We start from the raw sequence: 23,625 nt of genomic DNA on the forward strand, positions 1-23,625 counted from the left end.
CCCAGCTCTGACCAAGGAGCAGAAACTTTTACAATTAGCTTTCCCAGACAAACATTCTCATTCATATTAATAGCCTATTATATTTTCCAGCACTTTTTGACAGCTCTTCTTGGAATTTTTTTTAACCAAACTTGCAGCCTAGGATTTCCAGAGGAACGGCAAAACGTGTTTCAGCCTTTAAGAAAAGAACAAACCCATAGGCCTCCTTTGGTGGGGAGGGAAGAGAGAGAGAGGAGGGTCTCCTCACTCACACCTTCTCTCTTCCAGGCTATATCCTAACTGCCTATGGAGTCTGGGGTCCATCTCTCTCTTTGGGCTTGTTTCTGCCTCTGAGGAATTACGAGATTGGCCCTCCTTGGATCATTTCAAATATCCTGACCAGTTCTAATCTTTCATCATTCTTCTAAGATCCACAAAGTTGGAAGATCAGAATCTAGAGCAAAAAGCTGAAAGCAAGGCCAAGGAGAGTCTGTGGTCAATCAGCCAGCCGTCCCCTGTGGGAAAGGACAGAGCAGGAGAGAAGTGTGAAGGCCGAAGGCCAATTCTCCACCCCGTTCCCAGCCAGCAGAGGGAGGGGCCAGGCCTGTCCCGCAGGGTTGTAAATTTGCAAAGATGAGAATTTCCCCAAACTCCCTCGTGGACAGCATTTATTAAAGAGCTACCATAGACTCCACTGGTCTAAATCAGGAAGGATCTGACCACCCATTGCTTTCTGATTTCGGGCTCCTAGCATCTCAGGTGCCTTGAGCCCACTGTCTGCCCCAGGCTCCCAGATCTGTGGGCACCAGCCCCCCAACCCCCACCCCATGCTGGGTCACACTACTGGGGAGTCAGGATGCTTCTGAGAGAACTGGTTTCCCCCACAATGACATAGGAGGCTCCCTAGGAAAAGAAGGGGTGCAGCCTGAGACAAGTCCTCTCCCTATTGGTACAGGGAGAGACAAGCCTCTGCAGATTCTGGGCCCAGGGTAACTTTCATCACCCCAGGGGCCTCCTGCTCCAGATCCAACAACGCATGGGCTGGACCGGGGACACTAGATTATGAATTACGCCATCTCACTGCACACGTACAAATTCCCAGCCACCAGACCAGAGGCCAATGCCAAGCCCACGTCCAGGTACAGCCTGAGATGCCCTCATAGGCAGTAGCAATAACGGCAAACCCTTTAGCAAAACGTGTTCTCAAGGTTCTATATACTTCATTAACTCTTTTAATCCTCCTAAGAGCCCTGTGAGGTAGGTAATGTCATCTCCTCCATTCTACCAAGAGGGGAAGGCAACGCGCCCCAAATGCAAATGCAAAGACCACACAACGCAAAAGGCCAAGCCAGGACCGGGCCGGGCAGCCCGGCTCCTCTGTGCTCCTGTGCGCCCTGCTAGATGAATACCCTCCTCCTGTTGAACAGCAGGGCCCGTACAGGCCAGGTGGTGCTGCACAGCACATTCAGGCAGGATGCATCCGTGAAAAGGCCATCTTCTAATCCAGTCACCCCACCAGACAGACACGAGGGACCAACAGTGGAGGGCGTGGCCCGCGGGGCTGCCCCAGCAGGTCAGAGGGCAGCAAACATATCTCTGGACATTCACCATTTGACTCCTGACGAAGCTGGAGCTCCCACATTCCTGTTTTCCCCAAGAAAGGAGAGGGCGGACGCCTCGCTGCCATCCTCACCCTGCCTCCACTGACGGCTCCAGGTGTTGCAGAGGAAGCAAGAGAGAGTGCCTGCGTGGGAAAGCGCAGCCCACACTGCCCTGTTAAGAGGTTGCACTGTCACCTCCGGGAGTGTGAGGTCATGCTCAAAAAAGCAAAGGTGGAGTGGCCACAATTCTATAGCAGCCATTCCACCTTTTTTTTTTTTTTTTTGGTTTGGTTTTTTTTTGTTTGTTTTCCCCTTTTTCAGTTTTATTAGGTAGAATTATTACAGTTTGACTGCACACACACATTATATTGCATGTAAATGCATATATACAATACACTGCACTTCTTTTTTTTAGTTTACGTATAGGTACTGATCATTGCTTCTAAGAACAGATTAGAGTTTAGCTTTTTAAACTTACATAGTTATCAAAGGAATAAAGCCAACCACAAAATAAGAATCAACAGAATGCGGTGATCCAGTCATAAAGGATAGTCAGATGTGCTGACACATATTCAAGAAATCAATCATCTCAGTTATAAATGGTAAGTAGCTCATTATGTCCGTATTATTATTATTATTGTTACTATTTTTCAGTTTCCTCATATAAATGATGTCATATGGCATTTTTCTTTCTCTTTCCAGCCCATTTCACTTAAAATGACAATCTTCAGGTCTACCGCGGCCATTCTTAATTTAATTTTGATGTTTAAGCCGCTACCAGGCTTGCTGGAAATCCAGCCAACACTGCTCACCCTTGACCCTCAAAGAATCTAGCAAGTTAAACCATCAGCCCTTCCTCAAGTCATGTTGCCCTTTGCCCAACAGATCACAACCATCTTTCAGTGTTCGGTGACAGATGAAAATGATGATGGTGACCATTAAGGAGCCAGGAACGACCCTATAGGTTTACTGACTTGATTTCCACTGTTCTTTTGTAAAATTTCTACATCGCTGTCTTGCATGTCACTTGGTGGTAAGGTGAAGAGCCAGGATTCAAAGCGTGTCTGGCTCTAAAGCCAGACCCTTGGGACCACTACCCTCCCCTGTCCTGGGGACCCTCTTAGAGCAGGCAGCCACTCTCTGCCCTGTAGTTTCTTGGATGACCTCAGGGATGGCCATCAGATGAGACTAAGAGAGAGGATATGGAACAGCTGTGAAAATGCAACATGTTGGCCCAAATTTCTCCTCTTTGGGCTGTGAGGATGTATCCACCCTGAGTTTATTAGGTCCATTCAGGAAGGGATGATTAATCACCTAATGTTACAGCTTCCTAAACGCACCCCTGGAGGCCCACTCAGCCTTGGCCAGCACTGCTGGGTGAGGGGTGGCCAAGGAAAGCAGAAGTCAGAAACAGGAAGCAGCCTCCACATGAAGACCTTTTTCCTGGATGGGAAAGACAGCGAAATACACTTGGCAGAGTCTTGCCAACTTTCACCCACAGCACAGCCACAGGGAGAGAGCACGAGGCCCAAGGCCACAGGTCAATGTCATTTAGGAGACAGCAAATGTTACAGGGCCCAGGAGGACTACAACTGAAAAAATACTAACCCCTAGAGAGGCCCTCGAGTAATGAGAGCCCCCACGGAACCCAGACAGCATTTGTGTTGGTCTAGTTTGTCTCTCGCACCCCAACAGTCACAGGGCCCAGGTTTGAATGCTTCCAAGCATGATAGGCTCACTACTTCTCTAAGTTGGTTAGCACCTACTGTTGGTCAACCCTAGCTGTTAGAAAGATTTTCCTCAATCTGAGATCAATCTACTTGTGGGTAACTTCTGTCTAGTCTCCATTCTGCCACTTGGAATAAGAGCTCCCAAACTTGGCTGCATGACACATTAAGAATTCCAGAGATCCTTTCCAGACTAACCAAACTGACAGCTTTAGGTCTGTCTGTGTGTGTGCAAACATCTTCCCCTCTCCTCGGGCTGGTATCCACCACTCCAAAAATGTGATAATGATGGGCTGTGTTCAGTGTTCAATCAACACTGCCTAAGGGTCATTTGTACCACTTCCTGCCTGGGGTCTTTGAGTCATTAGTTAAGGTGTTAGGCTAAGTGTGGAATCATCCAGTATCGAACCTGGGTGCTGGGAGTTGGAAATAGAAACCCTATACTTGGTGGAAACAGATTTAAGTTGTTGGAAACTATCAAAGCAGAATCATTCAGGCCAACCCTTATTTCGTAGCAGGTTGTGGTGAAATAAAGGCTGTGGCATCAGAAGAATCAGTGTTCAAATCCTGGCTCTAGTATTTGTGCAGGTGTGTAAAACTGGGCCTGTGTCAGTTTCCTCCCTGTAAAATGGGATGAATAACCCTCACAACAGGGTCACTGGCGTAAATGAGCTGACAGGGTGAAGCCCTCCATCTACTTAACCCTCTCCTTCTGTTTCTTTTCCTCTTTTTCTCCTAGACTCCCCTCTGCCACGTGGCACCCTCAGAGGATCAGGGACATTTCTTAACCCTACTCAGTCACATTCAGGGTAAGCAAAACAGGGGCTCTTGCCCCAAATTGTTCCATCTCTTTCTGTAGTGGGCGTGTGGCCTACCACGCGGGGCTGCTTCTCTTTAAATCTCTGTCAGGAAGAAAGAAGGAAAGGAGGGGGCATTCCAGAGGCAAAGCCTGAGTGAGGTGAGGGAAGGCCACTTGCCTGCCTGGAGGCAAGGGCGTGAGAAAGGGACAGTAGTTTTGACACATCTGTTGAGCAATCTTGAGATGAGAACTTCCTCACTGGACAATTCTTATCAGTTTCTTTCTTCCCATAACACACAGGTCCAACATCCTGCCTCCTCTACAGAATTGTGGGTAGAGGCCAGAGCTGTTCTAAAGAGAAATTAACCCCAGACTCTTTATGAAATAACACCCCAGACGGAAAGCCCATCTCCTTCTTAAGTGCCCACATTTTCCTCCAGACCAGCACTAAAAAGAGGAAAAACTGCGTCATAGCAACGATACAAAGAAGGAAGCGAGAAGAGCCTCTGCTTCAAAGTGTGCAGTGACCCAGGTGTGGCAGACACAGCCCCATCCAGGTATGAGGAAGGCCAGAAAGGGAAGGCCAGGAGGTGAGAGCCAGAAAGAAGTCACAGAGAAACTGAGGTCAAGGCAGCACACCCTTGACCAAGGTCACATAGTTGAGACCAGAATCTGGATCACCCAGACATCTTACTCCATTATCAGTAACAGCAAATGACAGTCTGCGCCCAAGCCTCCCGGAGGGCCTGTGTCAATTTGCAGGCCAGTTTCAGCTGAATGGCTAGTGGCCACTTCCTGGATGCTGAGGCCACCCTATCAGGCCCCAGTGGGAAAATGGTCCTGATAGAATGATTTACATCCAGAAAAGAGCAATATTCCAACTTTGACAGTGTGTTATGTAAAGTGTTAGCAATTCCTACTTTGAATACCTTAAGAGGTCTCAAAAGAAAGCAGAGAAGAAACCTTAAATCTCAACATCTAAATCTGTAAGATTTCTAACATTCAGCTCCTGAACCCCTGACCACGGCTGTGACCCCAGCTTCTCTCATTTTATAGCCTTTGTTGAAAACCAATTATACACAAAGTGCTAGAGTGTACAGAAACATAATTTAAAAAGAAATGATTTCTGGAGGTGGATAGCAGTGACACTGGCACAACAATCTGAATATACTTAATGCCATGAATTGTACACTTTGAAAATATATACAGTTGACCCTGTATATATTTATACACACACATACATACATCATATATAAGATATATACAAATAATATGTCATATATAATTATATACTATATATACATAGAATACATGTATTGAATAAAATAGGTAATATAGAATAAAATATGCAGCATACATACAAGTTATATTATATAAAATTATATACACATATATAAATATATAATACATATATAGAACAAAATATATACATACACTTTTTTTTAATTTTTAAAAAAAGTCAAGAATCCTGTTTTCTAGAACTTTACAAGATAGCACAGAACTGAACTCATTATAGACCCAATAAACAACTCTGAAATGACTGGAGGGATGGGTGTTAGTGGATAATAAGGGCAGTCACATTGCAAAGCAGCCCATGGGGTGTCACAGGTGTCTGAGGAAGTGGCCCGTGAGACTGGGCACTCAGGCGGGATTGTTTCCGGGCTAAGAATATACACACATAAATAACCAACATACACGTTGGCGGGTATCTGTTGACCTGGAGGCAGTAGGGAGATCATGTGAAAAGAAGGTGTGGGCCAGCCCAAGATTCGGAGGTTATGAATTTTAGGACCAGAAAGTTACTCACCTCACTACACTGCGTTAGCACCCTATTGCAATGTCTTCGTGTTCGGGTGATTTAATCCTATCACCTTTAATCAAGGGGTCACAGGAAGGAAGAATCATCAAGATGACTCCACTGTGTAAAGTTGCTATGTTGTTCACTGACCAGCCAATTCTCTGCAGGGTCAGGAGAAAGTCTGGTTGCCCAGAATCACTGAGCTTCCTGCTACAGGCCAATGAAATTAAAACTGACTCAAGAGCTGCCCTTTTTGCCTTGACTGTCAGGAAGCTCAACACTCTGCTGTCAACTTCAATGCGATCAGTTTTTTGATAATCACCCCTGCCTGTTCCAAGCCTCTTATTCTAGAAATCTTTTTAATGAAAGCTGAACCATATCACCTAATCCTTTCACTAGGGAGACAGAAAATAAGTAAGACGTGACGGAGCAACTGCCCATCAGTCATTCCTGTGTGTGAGGACACAGCCTCTTGGTAGAAGCGGGGATTCAAGTGACCAAATCAAATCCTAAGTGATAAGAAAGCAGTTCCCCACACATGTAGGTGTCAGCGCCTAGGGCTCCGGGACAGCCTGAGGCACACTGCTGCTCTGCTGGACTTCCTTCTCCCGTCTTAGGTTATTTCTGATTTAGTACCTAGAAAACCTTCTCTCCAGGAGGTGCTGGATGAACACTAGCTAATTCCTGACTTTTAGCTTCTTCTAGACTCCAAACAGATCAACTGATTGAATTATGCCCTTACTGCAAATCTTTTGTCAAGGAAACCAAGGCTTAAAGACGCCTCCCCAAACCATAGGTCAAGTCCCTGGCAGGACCCAAAACATCCAGTGGCCAACTGAGCGCCCTCATCTGGGGCATACATATGCCCACCCCAGAAAAGCTAGGCAACTGCTGTCAGTGACCTCATTAATAATAATGCCTTCACAGACCCCTCCTGGGAGGACCAAGGCTGTGCACAGGGCAGCAAGTTTATCCTGTCAAGTTGCCAAGCCAAGCCCAGATGTTTCTGATAAATACATTAAAATTAAAAAAAAGAAAAAGAAAAAGAAAAAAGGATGAGTTAGGGAGGGAAAGACAGCAGATCCTGGATTCCTTAAGGCTCCTGTCCTCTGAAACACAGTTAACCAAAAGTTTCAGGTCTGCCACAATACTTTCTTCAGAAGAGACAAGGTGGACCCGCGCTGGGGCCACCAGACCACCTCAGGGAGATTCCAGCCCTGACGCACCTGCCACCCACACGCCTGGAGCAGCAGGGTGAGTGTGGCGCTGGCGGAGGAGGCTCAAAGGCCACTCCTCCAGGATCCTGTTGCACAGTGAGTCACAGGGTTTCCTGTTCTTCTAGTTCTTGGTCTCAGCTGCCTCAAGTTACAGCCAGACAGTCTGTAAGCACCTGCCAGGAGATGTCCAGGAGATGGGCATTTGGGACGTCCCAGGACGCTCCTACACTCTGAATGTGGGGCATCACAGCAAAGGCATAATTATATGCCAGATGGACGGGACCCCGGAGCAGTTCATTTACCCGCACGGACTGACTGAGCACTGAGTGGGCTGTGCCAGGGCCAGGCGCTGAAGGGACCCTAATCTCAACTTGCAAGGTGCACAGTGTATCGGTGGGAGGCTAATATGTCAACAAGTAACTACAGACTGAAGGTGGTGAGGCCAAAGGGTAAGCAGTTTCTTTCACTATGATAAAAATACAAGCATTAAATCAGACACATCAAGGCGGGGAAGATATAGCTCACGTGGTAAAGTGCATTTCTAGCATTCATGAGGTCCTGGGTTCAATCCCCAATATCTCCTCTAAAACTAAATAAACAAGTGAACCTAATTACCTCCCCCCAACAAAAAATAAAAATAATAATAAAAAATCAGAGACATCAATACAATCCTGAGAAGTTTTTGTCTTGAAAAGGTTAGAAACGAGTATATTTGTTGACCCTGTGCCTGGAATGGTCTTATCTGGCCTAACTCCCATTTGCCCTTCAGGGCCCCCGTACAGATGGCCTCTCCCCAAATCCTTCCCCAAATTCCCAGCCAGTGATGCTGACATACTTTTGACACTTGTGTCTCCTGCCTTCATGGGTCCCAGAGGACTAAAGGCACCGACTACATGTTCCCAACTTCATCTTTGCGACGCCCATGCCAGGCTCCAGAGTCTGCCACCAAGCCTCTTACCCCACAGGGGCATCTGAACCCCCCAGCTCTTCTCTGCTGGACCAAATCCCCGTGGGTCTGTTCCTTTGCACTACATCTGGCCCCAGACCTTCCCAGTCTGCCCCACTCCGACCCCCCCACAACCACACCCAGCAGAAGCAGGGCAACCATATGTCCCAGTTTGCCCAGGACAATCTCAGTCTAGTGTGGGAACAGCATAACTGTTAATAGTGTCCCCTATTATTTTTAAAAGTGGCCCAGTTTGGACACTAAATTATAGAGTCACCTTCGGTACAGGCCACAGACCAAATCCTGTGGTCATTCTTGGGGAGCCCACACCCGAACGGTGAGAAGAGAGCTCGTGCTGTGCAAATGACGCTGAAGGAAATAGGATGGGGTTCCTGGCTGGTCCCTTAGTACCTGGCACTTGGTTTCCTCACCTACAGAATGAGGGGTTTGGATTAGATGATCCCAAAAGTCCCTGACACCTGACTCATAACCTCATGAAACTGAAAAACCCTGGGCCATGCCCAGTAGTCCCAGGCAGCCCCCTGCTGGGGCCAAGGGCCTGGGCTCTGGCATCAGACCGCCTGGCTTTGAATTCTGGCTTGCCCTGGAGCCAGGATGGTCCCTTTCTGGGCCTTGCGGCCTTCATGTGAATACTCGGTAACGATGATGCCCACCCCAGAGGGCTGCCTGACCACACCCAAGTTGCCGCAGAGTTCAAGGACAAAGCCTGGCACGTAGTACGTGCTGCACACGTTTGTTATTTTAAGACTTTTGGGAAATCGAGGGGGAAATTCCTGGGACATGGCTGGAAGGCTTCACTGGAAGGCTTTGAGACGGGAAAATTTGAGAGGAAGCAGAAGAAAGCCCCTCAAATGGGAAAAAGGAAAAGGGGCAGCTTCAGACCGTCCAATGGCCTATCTGGCTTCCTTCCTTAGTCAGGCAATACTGAGAGGTCCGAGGTTGGAGGCTGGGAAGGAGGCCTTCCAAGAAAATGGACCATGTCTCTGGCCTGGCCTCCAAAGCAGGGCTGCGGAGCTGAGGGTGAAAAGAGGCAGGAAGCGGCCGGGGGGGGGGGGGGGGGGGCAAGGCCTCCCAGAGCCACGTTTCTCAGGCCTGACTCACTCTCTGGGTCAACTGCAAGACCAGGTCCATCCAGAGAAGGACTATAAGGGAAATGCTCAGAGATCCACACACACCTAGTGCAAAAGCATCACCCCACCCCCCGACAAAAGAGGCCAGCACTTCAGGGAAACCGAGACTGTCTAGCTCCGGCCGCCACAGGAACATGGCCAGGACTCCCAACTGGGTTTGGACAAGACTACAGGCTGCCCAGGGTTGGGGAGAGGTAGAGCGTGGGTTCCATACAGTCCTCTCGGGCTTCGTCAAGAACCCCGGGCACCCCAGGGTCAGAAGGGACCACACTGGACAGCCTAGGGTGTTTGAGAGGCAATGAGCTCTCAGCTGAGACCCAAGATGGTCAGGGGCCCTCTCTCCACCCAATGTGCCAAAAGAATGTAGGAACGACTGAGTCCCTAGGGGTCAGTGGGACTGAAACCTACCATGACCTGGTCCTATGACTCAACAGCACAGGGCACTGTAAGCAGTTTCCCCAGTGGGAAGCCAGAGGCCAGGCACCCAGCACTGGCCAACTCCAGCATAAGTGGCCTCAGCAACCGTCCTCGGAGCCTCAGGGACTCTGCCCTGCAGGGGAGGTACCGACAGGGAGGGAACTCGGTCTCTGCACTGAAGAGGGGTTGAACGAATGCTGGGATTATTCAGTACAGCTGGGTCTCTCGTGATACCCCTAGGGAGGTCACTTCAACCTGAGGTGCGCCAGAATGGCCAAGGCATCCCAGAGACCCCCCGCCACCCACCCACCCAGTGGGGATGCTGCCTACCGAGGACCAGAAGGAAAGCAAGTGAGATGGGTCTCCTATGCGCAGGAAAGAGAAGGGTGTAGAAGTTGGAAGGGGCAGTGAAGATGCTTCTTTATGCCTCAGCTTTAGGAACGTTCCTTCCTTCTGCCCTCCCTGTCCTCTGCTCTAATCTGACATCAGAGAGCATAAATGAGCCAGAACCCATATGCCCTAAAAGCCACTGGGAGAAAGGAAGCAGGGCCCCTTCTGCTCCCACCCAGATGGAGAGTGCAGTAGGGCATCTGAGAGTGCGTACTAATATCGGGGACACAGTGTGGATCAGGCTGAGCTCTAAGAGATTCGCACTCAATCTCTCTTGAATCCTTACAATGACACTGTTAAGGTGTTACTACTCTCTGTTTTACAAGAGGAAGAAACTGAGGCCTAGAGAGGTTAAATAACTGACCCAAGTTCATAGAGCTGGTTTGTGGTGAGCCAGGATCAACCCCAGGGAGCCTGGCTCTGTATCTCACCACACAGCCCCTCCCAGTGATGCTGGACTGGCCCTCATGGGTATCAACAGCCCTCTTTCGCTCCCATGCCTGCCTTGTTCAGAAGCCTGACAGATGCCCCGCCTCCAGGGAAACCCCAACAACAGCCAGGGTGAGATTCTCCTGGGCAGCAAACTTCTCTCCCACTGGCTTCCTGGAGGGCTCACCTTGCCCTGAGGACAGACACAGGAACCCCAGTAACCCACGCTGCAGCGCCTGGGGTCATGGACATCTGCTAACTATTGTGGTCTGCAGATCTCACCTTACAGTCAACTTTTGGAAAAGGCCACTTCCCACCATGACTGTCCCATGACATGGCACACTGAGCACTAGGAACCATGGCCCTGGCCGCAGCCACTACTTTAGCTGTATGACCATTAGTGACACAGTATAACACTGAAGCAGGGGATAGCTGGGGTTTTTTTTGGGGGGTGGGGGGTAATTGTGTTTATTTAGTTAGTTAGTTTTTCAATGGCGGTGCTGGGGATTGAACCCAGGACCTTGTGCATGCGAAGCATGCGCTCTACCACTTGGCGCTATACCCTCCCTTGGATAGCCTCTGTTCTTGTTTGCTGTTTTGTTGCTTTTGTTTTTTAGCCTTCCATCTGTGTTAACCTTATCTTTTTTTTTAATTGAAGTATAGTCAGTTTACGATGTTGTATCAATTTCCAGGGTACAGCATATCTTAGTCATATTCATACATATATGCTCAGGACAGCCCCCCTTAAAGACTATGTTCTTTTGATGCAATTTCTCAACCTAGAGATATTTGGGGCCAAAGAAGTCTTTTGTGGGGGAGGTTGGGGGAGGCCTGTCCTGAGCATCATAGGATGTTTTAGCATCATTTCTTGACTCTTCTTACTAAGTACGATGACACATCTTCACCCACCTGCCTGTGACAATTAAAAAGGTCCCCAGACATCACCAAAGTCCACTTGGGGTGACAAATCACTTAATAGTTTAAAAACTACTGCTCTAAAGGTATAGTTAAAAAAAAAAAAAAAAAAAGGAACAGGCTTTGCCCCTTTAGATTGGAATAGGGTAAAACTCTTGCTGTTTATGACAGGCTGGGAGAGCCCCTCACAAGATTATCCAGCCAAAAACGTCACTAGCACTGAGGTTGAGAGACCTGCTTTATTACAAAGCCGACGCGGCCACCTGTGATCCACGGTGTGAGGTATTAAGTCGCAGCCAATGAACTCTGTGATTTGACGTGCCACACCTCCATTTCCACTGCTTTGGAAAGGCCAGGACAGACAACACACAGTGTCGGAAAACAAACCAAACTTGCCGACTTCATGGGGGGTACAGCTCAGTGGTAGAGCATTTGACTGCAAAACTCAACCCATGATAAAGAGGAACTGGTTATTAAGAGTCATCTTTTAAACTGGAAGTTACTGAACAAAGGAAGCCAGTTTTCTGGGGTTCCTGAGTTCTTTCAGTTCATCCGATCTCCTTACTCTGGCTGCTGGATTTGGAAAAAACTGTTGTGATTCGTGTTGTTTTGTTCCCCGCCCCTGGGAAAGAGCTCCTAGCTGCCCTCAGACTCCTCTGGGCACTAGAAAAGTTCGACATTGAAAAGTGATGTTTAAAAAAAACCAACAAAACCTTTTGGCTTTGTCTGAGGAGCCTCAAAGAGAATTTTAATTCATTCAGGGGTAAAGAAAAAAGGGCTTCTTGGCGCTCTCTGAAAGAGATGCTTGACAACTTAAAATAAATGGATCATCTGTAAAAGCTACAAAATATTCCTGCTACCATCAAGTGTCTTTTGAGCAGGGAAGGGACAGTATTCGGATACTAAGTATTAGGTTACAGGGTGAATAAATGAGACAAATTGTACCAGTCAATGTTTATTAACTCAGCCAAATATAACCTGATTAAGGTTTTAATCAGCTGTTTCCTTACATACTTTCATCTGTATCTGAAGATTAATGGCACATAGTAGGTGCTCCAAAAATATCAATCAAGTCTCTCTTGAGGTCCCCAACTCCCCATCCCGTGGGAATGATGGCCACGGCCTGGAGACGCTATACGCCACCCTTTAGTGGCTGTGAAGTAGCTACTGGTGGAGCCTCGTCTCACCAGACAACTGAAAGGTTCCTCACTTTCAGTTTCCCACATAGTATCTACAGGGCCTTGTACCCACAGTAGGTTCTCAGAAAACATTAAACTCTCACCTTGAATCTTGGGGGCTCTGATGAATCTTTCTGCTTCCAAGATACTCGCCCCCTCCTCATTAAGTCCAGAGCTGAAAGCTACCCCTCACCTAAATGAGCTATCTATATTCTAAGACTGCACGTCACCAGTCAATGCGCTTTAAAATAATTTTGTCAGTGGCTAAAGGAAGGCCTGTATATACTTCATTTCATTTCTATGGGAAACCCTGATTCTCACTCCTAAGAGATAAAAATCCTGTATCTTATGTATTAATTATACCTTGATTAATAAAAAGAATCTGCTAACTCTCCATAGATAGGACAAAAAGCCTTGATTGATGGGGAACAGGAAATACTCCTCTCTCCCTGTCTCTCTCTCCCCTTTCCTTTCCCCTCAAGATCAGCCTCAGGCTTTGATGAATAGCTCAGTCTTTCCCTCCAGGGGTCCACCTATCCACCCACCGCTTCAGCCCAGTACTAGCCCGCAGCTGCCTCTCACCCTCCTCCACCTCCTGCAGCCCTTTCTCAGCCTCTTTTTTCCAGGAAGGTCCCCTCCACCCCATTCCTTCTTGCACTCACTGAGTACCACACCAGTGGCCACAAACTGGCTACACAGGTGAACAGGCAGGATTCTCCCTGCCCTGAAACTATCAACTCCAGTGAGTCCGATGGAACAACACAAACGCCACAACAGGGCAAAAGCACCCAGTGTGAACAGGCATGACACTCAAAGGACCTGCAAGTCCAGTCTTTGGGGAATGAAGCTAAGGAAGCTGAGGCTGAGGTGGGGGCTGGGGGGTCAGGGGTGCATTCAGCATGCACAAAAGCCTTCTGAAATGATCTAGTCTGGCTCCAGAAAGAGACTGGCAACAAACACTAGGAGGCCTCTGAAGTAACCCAGAGACCAGCTGACAAAGATGTAGCAATCAGAAAGGAAAGTCAGTTAAATGAGTCCCTGGCTCCCATCAGACAGAGGCTACTGGTGCCACTAATCTAAACCAAGAGAAGAGGTAATTGCATTTCTGGACACGCTGGGTGAGGGAGCTGCCAGCAGCCAAGAGTGTACGCAGACTCAGGCCAGGATGAGCCCACTAATGGTCCCAGAGGCAGGCGGGTGTGGTCAAGAGTATGGGCTGCTGGAGCCCAACTGCCTAGCTTCAATTCCCAGCTCTTACAAACAGAAGGAAAAAAAAAAAAAGCTAGTGACCTCAAACAAGTCACTGTGTGCCTCAATCCCTTACCAGTAAAACAGGGATACCGATTATAATAATAGTGCCTACTTCGTGGAGCTGCTGTCAGTGTTAACGAGCTAACATATATAAAGAGCTTAAAACTACCTGGTACACGGTAGATGCTTATGTGTTTGCTTTTGAGTTTCAAAGGGTCAGTCAGCAAAAGTGAGCAAGTAACACTTCTCCTCCTCCTAATAGCCCAAAACACTGGGGGCTTGTCTATGTTCTGGGCAGGCGAACCTAAGCTTTCCGTGCATCAGACTACAACCCACAACGTGTAAAATGATGGGGATTTCAGGAGAGTCCAAATCAAGGCATTTTCAAGACTCTAAAACTCAAGCTTCAACCTTCTCTCCTAATTCTTCCTTCCATCAGCAACTTTAAAAGATGCTTCTAAAACATCCTCTCTGATTCTCTTCCTTCTTCCTAATAATTGCAGCTGTAATCAAACAGCTTTGCTCACTTAAGCAGGGAGGCTAAATCTCGGGTTCTGACACCTGCAGAGTTAAGGCCTGACTCAATTCCGCCCCCACTGGTAATTTAGAGGAAATACATCCAAGTGTCCCTGAGACGTTTCACGGGCTGAAAGGTAGATGGCAAGGGTAGAGAAGACTGTAAGACATTTTTCACATTGCTGTGCTTCATTGTCACAACTCTTTAAAGTGGAGAAGTTTTCTGTTATCATCCCTGTTTTACAAAAAGAAATCGCTGGTCCAAAGAAGCAAAGTGACTTGCTCAGGCTCCTGAGGTTCATAAACCACAGAACTGAGATTACAATTCATTTCTGCAGAATCTGGCTAACTCCCTTTTCAATCTGGGACTAAAGAGACGACCCCGACTATTCCAGGCCAGGAAGGTGGTACAGCTCCACAGTTTCAGTTCTAACCTCCATCCTCTGGTCTGGGGGAGAGTAAATTTAAATGTCCAGGGGCAGTGGTCACCCAACTGAGAAGACTTTCCTTGGATTAATGATCCTCCAGCTTTGTATTCTAGGACTGGCCAAGAGATGACAATCTTCCACAAGGGTTAACTCACTTCTTGGGCAAAGAAGACAAAAGAAATTGTCAAGATCCTGACGGCTCACACGTTCTTGAATAAGCTGAATTAAAAGTGCTGAGCGGAGCCACATCCCAGGAATAAGTTAGAGAGATAACAGAGGTTTATAAGCAGAGTTTGTAAATTTACGTGGGTAAACCAGCCGGTCTCTGCTCCCCACTCCAGTCTGAAGCTAGGGAATATAATGCTTTATTGGGGGTTTCATTTGCCATGGCTCCGAAAACACAGTGATGATAACCCACCATCCTCTCCTTTGCTCTCAGGATCCCTAGGATGGGAGTATGAGCAGGTAGCCCCATAGAAAGATAACGTCAAGACATTTTCCCAAAAATGTGTTCCCACTAGGACACAGAAATTTCAAGCATGTAATTGAGCAACGCTCCGTCACTGACTCACAGATTTGGACACCCCTCCCACCCTCGCCCCAGCCCATCCCCTCTTCTCAAGTCCCAGCAGAGCCCCAGGGCCAGGACCCAGTCTCGAAATCCCGAGCATTTCAGAAACACAATTCTCCCCAGAGAGCGCCTGGAGCGCAGCCTAGCCCCACCCCCCAGCCCCATACCCGGAGGCACGGGGACAAGTCTCCCCGGCAGGGCCAGAGGCTTTGTCTTACGTAAACGATCTGGCCGAAGCGCCAGCTGGGGCTTCGGGGGCTGCTGAGAGGGAAGTGGGCAGACAGGTCCCGGCCGAGGGCAGGAAAAAGCTCGTTTTCAGAACGACAAAAATCTCCAGGAAGACGGCAAAGTGTGTGGGGGGCAGGGGGAGAGGCCCTCGCGGGGTAACTTTTAGGAGCACCAAAAGTAACATCCGAAAGTCCGCCCCCGACTTGGGGCCTGGCTTGGGGGGGTACTCAGGGTTGGGGGGGGTCCCGAGGCACCCCGCTGGGGCGGGGAGTGGTGTACACCCCTCACGGAGCCTCAGTTCCGGGTGCCTCAGTTCCGGGGAAGGGGCGCGGCGGGCGGAGTTCCTCTACCCCTTTCCCAGCCTCTTCACGTGCCGTCTTCTCCCCAAGCCCAGCTCCGCAAGGCCGTCACGAAAGCTGGGGGCGAGTCGAAGGTCCCCAAAACGCGATCCCTTAGCGCGGTCGGGCCCCGGAACAGACCTGTGCGGCCGCAAAGCCTCCCCCCACTCAGCTACGACTCTCCCCACGTGCTCTCGCCGGAACTCCGGCAGGGGAAGGGGGACTCCTCCCACGTGGGCCCGGCAGTCTAAGACTACGTGCCGGGTGGCCCGCCCCTCCGAGAGAAGAAAAAAAAAAAGCGAGCGCGCGCAGGGTGGCCGGGAGGGAGGGAGCCGCGCGGTGCGCGAGCCCCGGCGCCTCGCACGCGCGCACAAGCCTGCCAGTGCCTAGCGGACGTGGCTCCTCGAGCCCGGGAGTATCCCAGCCCTCCTGACTTTTTCCGAGTCTTCGGCCCGGAATGAGGAGGAAGCAGGGCCCCGCTGGGTCGAGGAGGAGAGCCCCAGCCGGCCGGGACCCCAGAGAGAGGTCCGGGGACAAGGCAAGACGAGCCAGCCACCCCGCCCGTGGCTTACTTACCTTCTGCACTTGGTCATGGTTGAGCTCCGTAAAGAAGTAGGCAAGCAGATGAGAGGCAATCATCGTGCCGCGCGTCCCGACGGCGCGAAGTTGGAAAACCAAGGCTTGGAGCGCGTGCGGAGGTGGTGGGCCGCGCGGCTAGACCGCTTTGTACCCGGGCTTGGCAGCCCGGCCGGGAGCGGTGAGTCCGGCAGGCACACAAAGAAGGCACACGATGGCGCGCCCGGCTGGAGGGTCCTGGGTCTCTAAAAAGAGGTTTTGGTAGTCACAACTACTGGAAGGAGCCCAGGAATCACTCCCGGCGACGTGCTGGGATGCCCCACTGACAAGATACTAACTTCAGCCACAAGATCCCTAAGGCTCAACTTGAGAAGAATCACGGCCCAACTCTACTAGGGCAGTGGGACCTCTCTGGCTCACACACGCGCTGCTCTCGCCCGCGGATCTCCCCGGCTTGGTGACACGGCTGTGCTAGCGGCGGCCCGGGACTCCTGCGCTGGAGTTTCGAGCAACAATGTGGCTTATTGAGGGGTTGCCGGCTCGCGGGCCTCCTGGTCAGTGACGCGCGCACGCCCATTGGCTGCGCGAGGAGGGTGTGTGCGCCCACGGGCCGCCCGCCGCCTAGGCGCAGCCAGTCAGCGCGCACGGCCCGCGGGCGCGGCTGCTCAGACACCCGAGCCGGCAAACTGGAGGGGCGCGCCTGGGGCGGGGGGCGGGGCCAGGAGGCGAGGATGAGACGTGTGGTCCGTGGCAAGAGGCTGGGGCGGAAAGGCGCATGAGCCACCGCCGCGTCAGGCTCAGCTATGGGTGGGGGGCGCGTGATCACAGACCCGGGGCGTGAGGCTACTGGAAAGACGGGTCACCGGACCAGCATACGCCCTGGGCCGGGAGAGAAACACCTTCTGGCACCTTGGGGTCATATGAGCGCCTCCTGCAACACCCCCCACCCACCCCCTGCGCGCTCCTGGGTCACATTTCTGAAGCATCTTAGTTCTCACCTATTGTGGCTCAACACGTCCGCGTAATACTGATGCAAAGTGAGCCGCTGCAGCCACTGCTTACTTTGTGCCGTGCATCACAAAACTGAACGGTTGTGGGGTTTACTAACCTCGTTTTACAGATGAGGAAACTGAGGCACGGGGCCGTTAAGAGACTTGCCCAAAATCACACAGTTAATGCGTGGCAGTAAGGGAAGGACCCCAAGTCCGACTAACTTCGAGGCCCTACCCGTTTCCCTGTTGTCCTATCCTATCTTATATCTAAGAGATCTAAGAGCCAGGGAAGTCGAAAGCAGGAAAAGAGCTTTGTCTGAAGCTGCAGGACTGATGCGGGGGTGACACTGGGTGGGTAGTAAGTGTGTAACTGAATGATCCTGGACATGTGTGGGGTGGGATGGGGTGGGCTGGCTTACGGATGCTGAGAGGAGTGGGAGTCCAAGCGACAGCTAGTGCCTAGCACCAGACTTTTATACGTGGTGGAAGCTGGCAAGAGTGCAGCCTAGGGAAGATCGGTGCTTATGGAGAATAGCAAGCCTGGGGTTGGAAAGGTCGCAGGGGAGGGAAGGTGAGGGTTTGCAGTGTTCTACTGAAGCGTTTCTCCTCTCATAAACAGTGGGATGCTATCTGTAATGTGTAAATAATAACAACAATAGTAGTAATAATAACACAAGTATTAAATGTTCATTGTTGGAAAATAAACAGAAAAAAAACAAAAACATTCATGATCTAGCCTCTGAGTAAAACTTCTTGAAAGCTAACCTACCCTTGCCAACTACACATTCTCATCCCTCCTTCCCTGTAACTCCAATCAGGCTTGGGTCCCAAACTGCTTTTGTCATGGTCACCAAAATGATCTACATATTGCCAGAGGCTGTGTTCCCATCGCTTGTATGCCTTGGCTCACTCCACCTCTCAGGGATGTTGGGCACAGTTCACCAAATCCACCATCTGGACACACCTTCCTCTGTTTGAGCCGGGGATGCTCCACCCTCCTGGTTTCCCTCTAACCTCACTCTGCAGTCTTTGCAGCCCCCGTTTTCTCTGCTGGTAAATGCTGGAGTCTGCCAGGGCTGTCCTTCACCTCTTTTCTGATCTAGTTACACTCTCTCCCCGGCGTTCACTGCCAGCCCCATGACTTTTGTATCATTTACACGCTGATGACTCACAAATCTATAGCAAGTACCTCTCCTGGAGCTCTAGACTTATTCCTCCAACTACCACTTGTCATCTCATCTCCCACTGAAGTGACTGGCATCTCACACAACGTCCAAAGCTGAACTCAAGTTTTCTTCCCAAATGTATTCCTTCCACGGTTCTCAGCAAATTGCATCACCGTCCACCCTAAATCATCCTTGATTCCTTCCTACCACTCACCTTTATATCCAACCCATCAGCAATCAGTCAATTTGACCCAGAGAGTAGACCTTATGATCGGCTTCTCTCCATGTCCTTGGACACCTCCTAGCCAAGCCGCCAACAACTCAGCCAGAACCAATACTATATTGTCACACCCCAATACTATATTGTCACACCTTGCACCCTGCTTCCATTCATGCCTGACTCCTATAGTCAGTCACTTGTTCATTCAGGAGCCAAAGTGACCATTTAAAATATGAACCACTCTATGTCTCTCCCTGGCTCAAAGCCATTTAATGTCTTCCAATCTTAGAATAAATTTCAAATTCCTGACAAAGACCACTAAGTCTTTTACTAAGTCAAACTCTTTCTTACGCAAGGGCCTTCACTCTCCCTTCTTCCGCCTGGGATGTTCTTCATCAAGTCTGTGTCCAGCTGCCTCTTCCTCCATATTTCACCCAAAATATCACCTCCTCAGAGGACTTTTCCTGACCGGTTTATCTCAAGTAGTTCCCCAAGTCACTATCACATGACGCTGATTTCCTCTGGGTTTTCTGTGTATTCACTCTCTCCTCACTAGCCAGTGAGCTACGTTAAGAGGGCGGGATCTGCACCTATGTTGCTTCCTCATCTCCACAGCACCTGGGATGGTACCTGTCTCATTGTAGTCACCTACTGAATGTTGGTTGGTTATATGAATAGAAAAAAAAATCTTAGAGATAACCATTGTTCACATTTTGTATAACGATTTATGCACCCAGCATCTCTCACCAGATTGCAACAGTCTTATAACTGGGCTTCCCTCTTTAGATATAGGAACATTATAGATATGTAGGTTTAGCTCTCCAAAAGAGATTCTTAGAGAAGTGATATGCTCTAACTTGGTTTTTTAGGGCAATAATTGCCTTCTAAGTGGAGAGAAGGAGAGGAGGTCTGAGACCAGAGGCAGAGAGAGACTGAACCCAGAAGATAGGATCAGGGCCTGAGCCAAGGTGAGGGTGGGACAGAGAGTCAGGCTATACGTTTAGATGGTTTAAAGTCTGGGGTGGAATTGATGGCTTTGGCTAGGATGGATTTTATTTATTTACTTTTTGGTTAGGGGGTGATTAGACTTATTTACTTATTTTATTTTTAGAGGAGGTAATGGGGATTGAACCCAGGACCTTGTGCATGCTAAGCAGATGGCTTTGGCTAGGAGTGGTGGATCAAGAGAAGGATGCCCACTGCCTAGAAATACTTAGAAACCCAATAGTCCAGTGCTGCAAAACCCACTGGCCCCAGGCAGATGGGGCCAAGTGCAATGGGTCATGTCAGCTATGACCCTTTCTCCACATACTGATTTTAGAGCCTCTTCTCCACTCCCTTCTCTAGTCCCGTTTCCTGTGGGCCAGTTAATAATCACAAGATGCCTGAAGTGCACGTTATCTCTTAAGAAGCTCCCAACCCCAGGAAGTGGTTGGAGTAGTTATTGTTATAAGCCCCAATGTATACATGACAAACTAAAGGGGATTACTCACTCAAGGCAAGACTTGAATCTTTGACTTTTGGGACTCCAAACTCCATTTATTATTTATTGATTCTCAGATCTCTCTCTGTCTCTCTCTCTTTCACACACACACACACACACACACACACACAATTGTTGAAGAGTAATGAGACACCTGTGTAATTTACATCCCACAACCCCCAAAGAGAAATCAACCAGCAAATATTTATTAAACCCTTGCTGTGTTCAGGACTGTCTGCTCGGTACGGTGAAGAAATACAAAAGAAACACAAGATGTGGTCCTTGCCTCTGAGGGATTAGCTGTTTAATCAGAGGTATAAAACAATTATTACAGAATGGAAAAGTCTATCATGGAGAGCCAAACATGTGTATGTCTTTCCATGTGGTGGAATTTTGGAGGAGGAAGAGGCAGAGCTGCGGGCCAAAGTCAGCCAAGACGGCTCTGATGTATACAATGCCAGCTTTTACAAAAGACTGGCTCTTGCCTCACACAGAACTGACCTGAGCCTGACCATTAGGCTCCAGGGAGCTGTCCTGGGAAGAGGCCACTTTGCCAAAAGACCTTTACTTGCCAAGTATTTCTTTTTCTAATTAGGATTTATCAAGTTTGCAGCATGTTATTAGTGACGGGATTATGTACAGAATGCAAAGACTGAGAGTGGGCCTGCCCTGAATATGAATACTTAGGACTCCTTGCATCCTGTTTTCTTTAATATTGGGCCCTAACGGTCTGCGCAATCTCTTGTGTTTCATAGTTCAGTTATAATGTGTGAATTTGGGGGATTGGGTAAAAGAGGTGTTGAAATCAGTTAACACTGAAAAATGGGAGCCTCAGGGTACACCACAACCTCACTTTATCCATCAGATTTGGAAGCTGAACCCATTCAAGCTAGTTTAAGCAGAAAAGGAATTTACTGAAGAGTATTTAGTTCCTTTCAGGATCTTCAGGAAGGTCAGAGAATCAAGCTCAGAGGAGCTTAGATCAAGCATCATACCCAAGTTTTACCATCAGACTCCACTGATGAAGATGCTATTGCTATGGCCACTGGGCACAGGCATCTCTGCCCAAATCCTGGTCCTGGGCACAGGATTTTATAGCCAAAACATGCCACAGCCACCTTTGACTATTGGATATCTGTCTTTCAGCATCCTTGCTGGGAGGAATTCTGCGATGCACCTCCTTCTTTATCTTATTTGCTTCCAAACTGACATCTTACAGCTGGTTGCCAGAGCCTGGGCCACATGCTTATGCCCTAGTTGCAAGGGAAGTTGAGGGAAACAGGCCCACGGAGTCGGGAGTCCTAGCTTAGTGAAGTCCCTTGTCTCCTCAGGCAAGAGAAACAAAAACAGAAATAAACAAATGGGACTACATCAAACTAAAAAGCTTTTGTGCAGTGAAGGAAACTATCAACAAAACAAAAAGGCCACCTACTGAATGGGAAGAGATATTGGCAAATGATGTATCTGATAAGGGGTTAATGTACAAAAGATACACGAAACTCATACAACTCAACAGCAAAAAAGAAAAAAAAAATCCCACTGTCTTCTTGATGATGGCTATTTTGACAAGTGTGAAGTGATATCTCACTGTGGTTTTGATTTGCATTTCCTTTATGATTAGTGAGATTAAGCATCTTTCCATGTGCCTGTTGGCCATCTGTATGTCTTCTTTGGAAAAATATCTATTCAGGTCCTCTGCCCAGAATGGCTATCATCAAAATGACAACAAATAAGTATTGGTGAAGATGTGAGAAAAGGGAACCCCCACTTCCCGTGCACTGTTGGTGGGAGTGTTAATTGACGCAGCCACTATGAGAAACAGTATGGAGGTTCCCCCCAAAATTAAAAATAGAACTATTATATGGTCCACCAATTCCATTTCTGGATATTTTCCAAAGAGAACAAAAGCATTAATTCAGAAAGATGTAGGCATCCTTATGTTCTTTGCAGCATTATTTACAATAGCCAAGTTATGGAAGCAACCTAAATGCCCATCCATAGATGAATGGATAAATAAGATATATATATATATATACACATATATACAATGAAATATGTATTACTCAGCTATTAGACAGAAAAATCTTGCCATTTGCAACAACATGGATGGTCCTAGAGGGTATTATGCTAAGTGAAATAAGTCAGACAGAGAAAGACAAATACCTTATGATTTCACTTATATGTGGAATCTAGGAAACAAACAAACAAAAATGAACAGTAAAAATAAGACATCTGTACTCTTTGGGAACGAGAAAGTAGTCAGTGAGCCAAATGACACCAAGAAAACTAACTATGAATGAACTGCCCTGGCTGGATGATTCACTCTCTCCGCACACATTCTGTAACCCAGTGCCTGTTCACAGATGTATTCAGTGTCACGGTCAGGGAGGAAAAGGCCACTATGAAATATTGCCAGGAGGCGTCCCTCCATTGCCATCCTAAATGTGAGGGCTATAATGTGTGGTCCCTCATCCTGATGGCCATAGGGCTAAATATACCCCAGACAGCTTGCCTGAGAAGAGCATGGGTGCCGTGCTGAGGCTGCCATGGGAACACTGTGTGGTCTTGGGCCTTTCTGAGCCCCAGTTTCCTCATCTGCAAAGTGGAGCTCATGAGGTGGAATATGCAAAGACTTCAGTTCATGGTGGATCCTGAATACCAGTGTCCTAATCACATCACTCATAATATCAAGTTTTCTGTATAATAAGAATTCAGTGATTAAAGAAAATTCCAGGTGTCAGGAACAGCAAATGCAGAATCTTCGGGACATGGGAAAGATTGGTTTGTTCCAAATGGTATGCAGTCTTCTGGTCTAGAGGGCAGATTTCAGTGGAGAATGGCAGGAGGGAAGCTGGGCCAGTGGGCAGGGAGGGCTCAGCTAAAAGGGAAGTCATCGAATCCCATCAGCGCTCAAAAGCACAGCGCCTGGGCTGGAAGCTACACAGAGGACAGATTGGTGGGAAGTGAGGCCAGAGTCCTGGGAAAAAGACGCTGAGGGCCAGTACTGGGCTTACAGCAGATGGACAGAGAAGTGAAAATTAGTGAGGAAAGTAGGAGATAACCCAAGCAGGACGTGATAAACGACTGACTGTAAGGGGTAGGGACGGGGAAGTCTCCGTGACAGTGGTGCTCACCCTTAGCTGCTCTTTGAAAGAGTGGTCTTACTGTAGAAAGAGCTTCTTCAAATTAATAAGAAAAAGAAATCAAAAACCCTTGGGTAAAGGATACAAACAAAGAGTTCATAGGAAAGAAACAAATGACTCTGATATATGAAAAGACGACTGTCATCGCTCAGAATAGTGAAAATGC

The 23,625-nt window shown here is 48.5% G+C and overlaps 1 protein-coding gene across 3 annotated transcripts in view; it reads right to left on the reverse strand.

Moving 5' to 3' along the window:
• Positions 1-16,986, reverse strand: part of HK2 (hexokinase 2) — a 63,140-nt gene extending 46,154 nt beyond the window's left edge. Inside the window, exons 1-2 of one of the 3 annotated variants that reach the window (XM_010975591.3) lie at positions 16,794-16,986; positions 16,456-16,700 (exon numbers count right to left, since the gene is read on the reverse strand). In XM_010975591.3, the coding sequence (XP_010973893.1) occupies positions 16,456-16,518 (63 nt within the window). In that variant the 5' untranslated portion in view covers positions 16,519-16,700; positions 16,794-16,986. Of the gene's footprint in view, positions 1-15,531; positions 15,661-16,455 lie in introns of those variants that run through there. The other 2 variants (XM_031467360.2, XM_031467361.2) reach the window with 2 other exon arrangements.
• Positions 16,987-23,625: the final 6,639 nt, after the last annotated feature.

The sequence above is a fragment of the Camelus dromedarius genome, chromosome 15 (genome assembly GCF_036321535.1).
Source record: "Camelus dromedarius isolate mCamDro1 chromosome 15, mCamDro1.pat, whole genome shotgun sequence".
Taxonomy (NCBI): domain Eukaryota; kingdom Metazoa; phylum Chordata; class Mammalia; order Artiodactyla; family Camelidae; genus Camelus; species Camelus dromedarius.